A 10,580-nucleotide genomic window follows, 5' to 3' on the forward strand; every position below is an offset into this window, starting at 1 on the left:
TTTCCCTACTTTTTTTAAGAAATCTCTTTGCCATATTCATAATGAATAGTACAACAGATACCACCCCAGTGACAAAGATGATACAGGCTAAACACTAGCGAAAAAAATCATCATCAAAGACAGCATGCAGCAAGAGAAATTTCATAAGTAGACTGTTAAATCTCCACGTTGAAGGTGTTTGAAAATGGTGTACAGTACTCTGTTTCTGAGTGGATAAGTGTAACTGACCCTGACTTGAAGATGAGCTCTTTGCATCACTTCCAACACTAATTCTGATGTGGAAAAAACTTGACCTCTCTCCAATCCTATTAGACTCCATTGCTGAAAAAGGTAGAAAATTGAAAATACTAAATTGATTCCTGAATTTCAAATACACAGTACACAGGGCAGACAAAGCCTAATGACAAGGAAGAAGCAAATAAGGTATCTAAACTAAATTAGAAAAAAGCTACAGTGTGTGATTAGTACAGTATTTAGAACTTAAGAGCAAGAAAATTGCTATAAATTAAAGGTACGAGATTTGGGGGAGTCAATTCTTAAATGTATCCAAGTGCCATCCAGTTCTGCCAGGCTTGCAGGTAAGAAATAGCAGCATAGGTAACTCACTGTGGACACACCAATATCCAGCTGTAAAAAAAATCCTTTTCCAACAAAAGGGAGGGACTAAAAAACTCTTGTTATAATGTAGAACCTGTAAAATGTTATAATGTAACACACTCAAAATTTCAGGTGAGCACAATCCAGCAATAAGAAACTATATCTGACCCTCTTAAACAAAAGATAATAGACTTTGAATATCAAAAGAACACCCTACAGCTATACACCTATTCAAAACCAGTACCTGCTGCCTAGAATAAAGAATTTTATTTTCTCACTTATTATTTAGAATATTACAAAAGCAGAGTTTAGGCTGTCATATTAATGACACAAGAGAAAACACCTGAACCCCCATATGAGAGAGCAGCCAAAGCACTGCTAAGAGGGATATTACATATAGTCTACCTTGGCCAAGGGGAAGAGAAGAAAGCAAAATACAAAGACATTGAAGTTCCCTATGTTTGCCTAATGGAACTGGAACCAAGAATATTCTTGCACACTTTTCCCCAGAGGTCAAGCTCAGGTAATCCTTGCAGAAACAGGTAAGTACCTGAAGCTGACACCAAGAGGTAACATTCTCAAGTGTGACACACAAAGATGGATGACGTCAAACGCAGGTCCTAAAACATCTTTCCAGAAAACCACTCCAGATCTGAAGCACCCATTCACACAGAGGTTTCTTTTTCAGTTATACCTTAGAGGCAGCTATGGAAAAACTTTTTATGTTCTGCCAATGAAAATAATACTTCAACAAGCAGGAGAAACAGAAGAAAAGGCTATTCTGCATTCAGAACTTCCAGACATTAAAATACCTCTTTGCCTGCTCTGACGTCCCAAACAAGTAAACAGGAAAGAATACACTGCTCATGCCTGAATATTTTCCAACATCATCCAAGCATTTCCAATGCATGTATGTTCCAAAACTTTCACATAACATTTTCATTTATGTCTTTGAACTACAAGCTCCCTTCTAGATGGAATAATGTTGAACATACCAGTGAATACAGTTATTCTACTTTCAGCATATCTTTCTAATGCTGTCAGACTGCAGGCACCATCCCACATGTGGCAGTAAACCTAGAGGAGCAAAGACCTCAAAGTGATTTGTGAAGAAGCCTAAGAAAGCTGCACTTAAGAAAAAATAATAACAGCAAAAACCCTCATCTTCAGCCACCTCGCCAATAAAGAAATTCTACCCATTTAAAGCAAAAGTTTAAAGGATGATTATGATTCAAGACAAGGAAAATTATGCAAAGCCTATTCCATATATTAAGCTATTCAAACTTACAATAAGATGGAGGATTTAAAAAGTTATATTAATAGTTGAGGTCCTTGATTTGCTTTTTCTCTCAGTGTTCCTGAATTTTATGCCTTTTATACCTTATTTACAAACATTCCAGTTCAAGTCATTCTTTACCAAGTGTCATATTTTGGCATAAATGTTTTGACTCTGAGGCTTCAGACATACCTAGCACCAGATCCAGAAATCCAAACTTCTAATGGACATTGGCCCCTAAGTATTTATGACGGCTGCGAACTTAATTTATATATATATAACAGTGACTGAAATGTTAAAAAAGGAATAAAAATTGAAAGCCTCTAAAGACATTCAAGCAATTAAAATAATGAACTCCAAAGTACATGTTCGAGCAGAAAATGGAAGTTCCAAATAGAGGTGTGGTGGGTATAAATGAAAGATAAGAATAATCAGTGGATTTTTTTTTTTTTTAAGTAAACAAAGTACTACATTCAAAAGAGGAACCTTGCAGGCTGACTTGATACCTGTAGCATACTGGGCTACAGAAGAAAAAACACCCCAAAATCTCAGTCATCTTAAGGGCAGCACGAACAAAAGCAATCCAACAAAGCCATTTATAAACTACTAGATGTATATTATAATACTGAGAGAGATTTCCTGGGAAAGCAGAATGATGTGCTTATCCATTACAAAGAGGATGGAAATATTCCCAGTCAGTAACAGAGATGGTGGTTATCTAGGCAGAGACAAAGTACTCCTACACACAGAGAACAAATGCTTCCAACTCAAGAGACCTGTATATCTTACACTCCATGCCCCAAAGAAGTTTACATGACACCAAAAGCTACAAGAATATAATTACCATACGCAGTAATATTGGATGGAAAAGTACCATGCATAATAACAATAAGCCCTTTAACTTTTACCATGAATCTTAAAACACAAGAAAGACAAAACAGATTTGATGCAAGAAAGAAATTAATAGTAATAAAAATCGGTAGAAAAAAAAATTCTGTTTGGAGGTCTTTTCAATGAGATTGCAGTTTGATCAGCTAAGTATAAGGTAGAAACATTATAACATGGATATGATATAAAAGTTTTCAAAGGCAATTAACCTTCCAGTTAGAGTTCCATTTTAACTAGGAAAAAGTGTGCATTATTAAATACAGCTGAAACAATTTAATAGATATTTCTTCAAAAGCAGTCACCAAAAGAGAACAATTTAGCAAATAGGAATGTTAACCTTGGGAAGCTGCAAACATAAATAGTAGTTACTAACTTCCAATGTTTTCATTTGTATTTAAAAAGCAAATCTAAAATGCCCACTTCTAGAAGTCTTGGTAGGTGAGTGACAAACATGGAATCTTTAAGAAAGCTGAGCTGTTTACAATAAACTTGACTTTATCTGTTGGAAATAACAAGTAAATCTGATTTAACAGCTGCTCACAGCAGGAGTTTATAATTAGTGTGACACCATCACGAAAGCAAAAAAGGTACCAATTTCAATTCTTCCAGTAAAGAGGAAGCTCAACATGATATTGGTGGGAATCTATTTGAAATGTATGAACCATCCCATCAGCTTAGCTCCTCTGAGAGCCTAAGCATTTCCAGTGGAGCTGCAATCAACTGCAGGAGAACTAAATAAAACACTGGGGCATGGAGGAATGCAGCTGGATGACACCCAAAGCTGTTTCCAGGGCTCCAGTGTGACACAAGGAAGCGGGGAGCTGTGTGGTGGTTTAGGGACTTCTACAAAGTAGTTGTTACCTGGACTTGAGTTACACTCTGCTCCTACCTGCCCCCTTCCCCAAAATGCCTTTGTGTTCATTTGGAAAAAAAGACTTAAGAACCCTGCACGGATAGTCTGGCTCTAAAACTTAAGATAATATGACCCCAATTGCAAAAAGCTGAAGCAGAACCAGCAGCATGCTACCTGAATGAAGATACACTTGAAAAAGTTATAAAAGCATTATTTTCTCTGCTCTCTTGAATATCATCAATTACAGGCAGGAGACATTTTTCTGAAATGTGATTTCTCTATCATAGAAATAATTACATACAAGAATTACTTCTATTAGTTTTGGACTTAAGAAATCTGTGCCTCTACAAGAATTAGAGACACACAAGAATTACTGCCATTCTAGAGATTAAAATAGACATTTAAGGCGAGGAATTAACTTGAGTCCATGCTTCCTAGATCACTAAACTGTATGTAAATTCAGTGGAATTTGAAATTTAGATTCTAAATTCTGTAATATAATCCAAATACAGTAAAATCAATAATTTAAAAAAAAATTTAAAGAGAAGTCTTACCTTTGGTGCACGCACATAATCTGTCTGTGCCCGAACAGTATATCACAGAGACAAACATATCTGGTTCCTCAGTGCCCTCTTTTTTAGGTGGCTCCACTTTGGCCAGAATTTCAAAATTCGAAAGATCTAATATTTTTACATATCCTCCCTGAGTAGTTATTACCAGGTGCCCAAGAGTAGAGATCTCAGATCTTCTCTCTCTCCCACTGCCATTTTTAGAAGTTAATTGTATTTCCTCTACAGGCTCCTCACAGTCGTCCTCTCGATTATCCAGTATATCTGGTGGGAGCAAAATCATTGAGGTAATTGTGTCTTGGGGGTCTTTGATATGCTGGATTTTTACTGGTTCCTCCTCTAGAGTAACTATTCTAGTGGCATAATTCATCTTATAAAGCACTAGGTATCCACCACTAACACTTCTCTGTTCAGGTTGAATTATTAAAGGAGTTGGTACATCTGCTGGTGACTCATGCTGGATTACATCAATACTTGTGCCATTTACTACAGCAAGACTTGATTCTAGTTCCCCCTTCCTTCTATTACATAGTGCCGAGTTTAATTTATTTAAATTATTCAAGGCCTCTACTTGATTTATTGCACTCAGAGATTCAACAGGACAAGTCCGCAGTCCTACTAACAGATGAACTCCATCTGCACAAGGTGTGATTGAATCTACACACAGGTTCTCCTCCTCTGCAAACTTTGGCAGACGCAGGCACTGAACCAAAGTCCCAGGCTTGGGAACCATGGAGCTCCACTTGTCCGAGTCCGGAGATGTCAGGTTGGCTGCAGCGTCCGCAAACTGCTGAATGTAAGTCACAGGGGGGTCCTGTAACAGCAACTGTTCCTGACTGTCCAGCTCCATTTCAATGATCTGTGGAACTGTGAAACCATCATCATGTATACTTTTACTCATAATATTGTTCATCTGTGAAAAGAGTTTTCCTGCTTTTTCATCAGACTCCTTAATGCTGTATAGCAGCAATACAGGCAAAGTCCTCCTTACTAGAGGGGAATTCAGTTCTGAATTAGTGCAGGATTCATTGTCAGTTGATCCCTGTTCCGAGACACTCTCACCTCGAGTCCTACTTAAGCCATCCAGTGATCTCTGAGAGTTACTGCTAACAGGAGAGGTAGCAGGTGATTTGTATGTTAATAGACCTCCGGCTAATAAACAAGGAAAGGGAATGTTGTGTTGTTCTAGATGTTTTTCCTTCATCTTTTCACTCTTACAGTTGGCCAAACAGGGATTTGCCCCAAGTTCCTCTAGATCTTTGACTGTGTCTTCCAGAACATTTGCAACAATTTCCCACTGAAGTTTTTCAGGTTGCTGAAGAACACTGAGAGCTGTTATATCAAGGCTGACTTCCATAGTTTCTTTTTGTGATGTATGCCCTTTAAAACAAAAACGTTTAACATAATACAAATGCTCAAAAGACAAAACAGGAATCATACTGCATCTATTACTGTTTATTAGGAAAAAGTATCTTTTTCTACATCTCAAGCTCTTTTTTCCCCCACTTGGTGATCCTTACTCAAAGATGTAAACTGGATTATAGAAAATAAACATGTAATCCTCCCTCCATCAAAATTTCCAACTCTAAGAAAATAATACAACACCATGCATAGCACTGTTCTGCTTCCATATGAAATCCTTATTCAAGAAGAGAAATACTTTATCAAAGTGCATACCCTTAGGAAAACAATCAAGACACAGGAACTCTTTCTGGCAATCCCCTGAATTTAAAGGGTTTTTTACAGCTGTAATTTGTTCCTGTTCTAAGAAAGTTCTTTTATCTTGGTTTGTGTGTTTTATTGACAGCAAGATAAGCAATGCTTGTTGTCAAAAAAGACATTTATTAACCAACAAAGTGCAGTTTTTCTTTTCTCCTGTATGCAATCTCTCCCCCACACAAAGAGTGCCTTAAATACTGGCATTGCTTTCAAGGTAAATCCTTTTCCTTTTTTCTAATACATATCATATGAATATAATATCATCGGTTTTGACAGTGGTTTTTTTAAAAGCCCAAAAGAAGAATTTCCCCTTTCACCTCTAAACTATTACATATACAACAGATCAGCTATAACCTACCTGTCACAGATTCCGATCTGGAATGCTCTTCACTGTCTGAATCCTCCAGTAGGTCATCACTGAAAAAAATAATGCATGAAATGACACCATGTATACTCTAACTGCATGCTTATTTTTAATTAAATTAGTAAAAATTAGGAAAAAAACCACGATGTGTACTAAAACTGGCCATTCCTTTTAGCCAGCATTGTTCATCCATTGATGAGTTCATCACAGACACCAACAACATAAAGACTTTTTTCCACCATTATCAAACCATTGGATCAGATTTCTTTTTGTCCCATTCTACTATTGTATTCCTACAATTCAGGCATAAATGGAATTAAAACGAAAGCCAGTTCTCAGGAATCATTCCAAGAAAAATAAAATCAAACAATCAGGACATCTAAAAATTAATACTGATATCTTCAAATTCCTCAAAATAATCTCTGGAAAGTAGGGCAGACAGACTGGTCTTCAATTCTACCAGAGCAATTTTGAAGCTAGTAAAGAAACAAGGTATGAGTAGCGTGTTGGTTTTAAAAATACTGCCAGATTCATAATTTTGTCATTAAAACAGATTCTGTTCAAGATACCTTTTCAGGAGAAATAGGTCCCTGAGTAGTTCTAAGAATATATGAATAATTAATGCATCTGACTTTTCCAATAAAAGAAATTATTTCCTATTACAGGCTCCTTACGCACAGGAAGAACAGTAATCCCTTTGCAGCTTCAGGTATAACTACTCAAAATACCAAGTCAGATCCTCAAACTTCACCAAACTGGATGCTTCTTCCTCATATCCAAGAAACAGATCTTTTTTGGGCCAAACCTGATCAACCTTCACTTCACAACACGACAGAGACAATTCAGTACTTTGATTCTCATCCAGCTTCCCCTTACGCAGAGAAGTGATAGTAAATTTCATGTAGGTTAAATGAAATGAAAGATGCTTAGTTCTGAGGAGTATGATGACACTGTCCTTTATCCAGCTCTTAAAATCAGTTTAATTCTTTGACTCTTAAGGAGTTCACAGCCCTAAAGCTACAATAAGAGTCTAGGCAGCTGTTAGGCCCCACATGCAGATATTGCCCATGTCTTCAGAAGAGCAAGATTCATATTCACTCTGCACTACTACAGATACCACACCAAGCTTAAAACCAAAGATTTACCTCCCTGTGCATGTAACAGTATTCTTACTTTCTCCTTACTGCTGAAGTTTAAGAAGAAACATTCAGAAAACTAGCAACACTCCCCAAACACCTTTTGTTCTAATTTTTCCAAGGTATTCACTCTTTTGAGCTTTGGCAATACCAGACAAGAGTTCCCAGTAAGAGACTGCATGAAGCATGAGTGAAATACTCCTTTTTCTCATGTCACACTTTCTAAGCACTGGCATACCCTGTAGCTTATCCAAACCCTTGCAACAGGACTATCTAATTGCTTAGAGTCTGTACACATGTATTAAAGGTATGCAAGGAAGTACAAATTCCTAGCACATCCACACAATTTATTTTCAGAATGACATAATCGAAATTACGGAGAAGCAATCAGGGAAAAGCATGTTCCAGAAGTCCATGAGGAGCCTTTACTTTCAAAATCTGAAATGTATAATCCATAACTAAAATGAAAAGCTGATCTAAAACTTATATTCCTTTCTCTTTTTTCTCTGCCTCAGAAATATCAGCATAGGGCAGCAATGAGATCTGCAATCTCTCTGCTAGATGGAATATAAAAACTAGAACAGCAGGAAACTGGCTTAAAAAATAGACATTTAGATTAGTCTTTTTCCAGTGTTCAATTGTATACAAATATAGAGTGACTAAAAATATTTTTTCCATGAAAAGAAAATTACCAATCTTAGGTTTCACAAAGCATGACTTTGCTAAATGGCATGTACCACTTACACAGCAGCATTTCATATTTCTAATTTTGTAGACTGGCATACCTGTCTCCTTCTAATTTTGGTATGTCTGAGCAGCTAGATGAATCTTCTAACCATGCTAGTGTTGGTCTCCTTGAGTCAACCCCTGAGCTCTGTTCTCCTGATAACATAAGTTGCTGCACAATAGCGGGATCATACGCATTGATTTCAAACTTTAAGTGGACCTGAGAAATAACAACAAAAACAGAAAAGGTATTTGATTTTGAATCAAGATTTGCCTAATCAGTAAAGAGTAGATGAAAAATGATTGTTTATATTGGATACCTTCATAAGTTTGGAAACATCCCATATGCAGATCTTTCCTCGTTTTGTTGCAGCAGCTAGAAAATGAGGGCAACTTCCAGATCCAAAGCAGGTTATTCTGTCAGTGCCATCTGTGCAGGGAAATTGTGCTGGACTTGTTGCCAGCGTGACTGAAAGAGGTACATTCTGAGTGTGCTCACCCTTGACAAATGGGCAGTTTGGGGAATGTCTCTCATGTTCAGACCTTTTCAGATTAAAAACAAACACAGAAAATATTGATTTCTTACTGTGGAAAAATACACACAGCATATACAAGCTAAGCCCTAGAAGTGAAGCTGAAACAGAACTGTTCGAACTGTATTGCAGTCAACCATAAAGGAGAGTTCTGAAGTTACTAACACAGCTTTCCCTGATTCTCAAATAGCAGACTATATTAAAGACTTTGATCACTCAATGCACTTCCATATTCAAATGGATCAATCTACACAGTGCTCTTAATACAATTAGTCCATTAAAAAATAATTGTTCTATAGGCAGTAGCTAATCATGTCCCCATGAAGAAAAGCACATTAATGCACATAAATTAATGTACATTAAAACTCCAATGTTATGAGTAGCTTTAGAACCAATGTCTCTTTTTTAGTTCTATATCCACAAATAAATAAATCAAAACTGAAAACAGTCCCAAACGCCACATTGACCCAGAAGCATGGAAAAGACCTAATCTTGATATACAACTAAGGCAGAGACATGACAAGAGCAATTACACAGCCACAAAATGTCTTGAAAATCGTAAGTGAAAGGAGTAGACAAAAACTACAAAGATAATATTACAAGGAAAAGTTTCCAGCAAGTCAGGAATCCAGTGTGTTCAAGAAAAGATTATAAATTACCAACTATTCAAGAAAAAAATTACATTAAGAATTCTTTAATCAGTGTAAGGTCCCACATTTCTGTCACTATGCACAATTTTAGATGATTCAGGAAACTAGTAATGGATGCTGCAACTTCACATAAAAGGCAAATGCATACTACCATAGCCATGGCAGTTTTTGAACTTGGAAAGAGATGTGTTTTAGTCACAATCAAAGAGAAGGCTCAGTTTAGATCCCTGCACAGAAGTATTGGCTGACAACTCTCAAGGAGCAATTTGAAATGAAATAGCAAATCAGAATTAAGAAATAAATCCAACTACAAAGTTTTTGGTTTAGCATTACACAGAAATTTGATATAGTACATCAAATCTTTTTGTGATTTGTTCCATGGAATCATTTTAGAAACCTATTTTTGTCAATGACTTGTCCTAAACTCACCAGAAATACCACTGAGATATGCTGATTTTTGTCCTTCGAAGATTTCTAACCTCTTCAGCACAAAATTAAGCCTACTTCAAACATCATTAAACTTACCAAGGTTCATCTGTAGGCTCCCAGCACACCAAGCACACACTACAGGTAAAGCACATGGCTCTGTCATCTCCTGATGAAGCAGGCTATGAAAATAAGAAGAAACACTTGAAATTTATTCAGCTATGTACTGTGAAACACTTTTAACTAAGTGATCAAGTCCTTTCCTTCTAGTGACATACTAAAGCATCACATCAAACATATAAAAGGCCACAAATTATATACTACAAAGTGGCAGTATTTCACAATAAAAAAGGATTCACATTACTATAGAAGAGATCCAGAACTAACATTCATGTAAGTCATTCAATGCAAACCACAGACATAGAACAGAAATAACTTTTTTTCTTTGGCAGAAGTTCACAAAGTTAAAAAAATTTAGAACTGCAGCAGAATAAATACTTGGATAAACACAGGTTAAAAAATATTCCAACCAATCTCTTAGGACATAAAGTATTCTCTATCACTCCTATGAAAAGAACAGTTGTTACTAGCTGAAGTAACTGAGGAAAAACAATCAAAATTTCCATTCTCTTAAAATTTTGCATTTTCATGACCTCATTTCCAGACATGCTTGGGAATATGCAGATGCAATTCTCACATATGAATTTCCTGCATTTCTCCTTCTGTACAAGTTTAAGAAATCATCCAAAAACTTAATCCACTTGCACCTGTTGGGCTTTGCAGCTGACATAATGAGGAAGACAATATTGCTGTCAAATGATAGGCACTGCCCAGCCATCATTA

At 36.5% G+C, this 10,580-nt stretch overlaps 1 protein-coding gene across 1 annotated transcript in view; it reads right to left on the minus strand.

Moving 5' to 3' along the window:
* Positions 1-10,580, minus strand: part of BIRC6 (baculoviral IAP repeat containing 6) — a 159,039-nt gene that overhangs the window by 142,744 nt on the left and 5,715 nt on the right. The window contains exons 5-9 of the mRNA XM_008643347.2: positions 9,837-9,919; positions 8,449-8,671; positions 8,188-8,348; positions 6,261-6,319; positions 4,169-5,563 (exon numbers count right to left, since the gene is read on the minus strand). Of these exons, the coding sequence (XP_008641569.1) occupies positions 4,169-5,563; positions 6,261-6,319; positions 8,188-8,348; positions 8,449-8,671; positions 9,837-9,919 (1,921 nt within the window). The remainder of the gene's footprint in view (positions 1-4,168; positions 5,564-6,260; positions 6,320-8,187; positions 8,349-8,448; positions 8,672-9,836; positions 9,920-10,580) is intronic.

The sequence above is a fragment of the Corvus brachyrhynchos genome, unplaced genomic scaffold, assembly GCF_000691975.1.
Source record: "Corvus brachyrhynchos isolate BGI_N302 unplaced genomic scaffold, ASM69197v1 scaffold70, whole genome shotgun sequence".
NCBI classification, from domain to species: Eukaryota; Metazoa; Chordata; class Aves; order Passeriformes; family Corvidae; genus Corvus; species Corvus brachyrhynchos.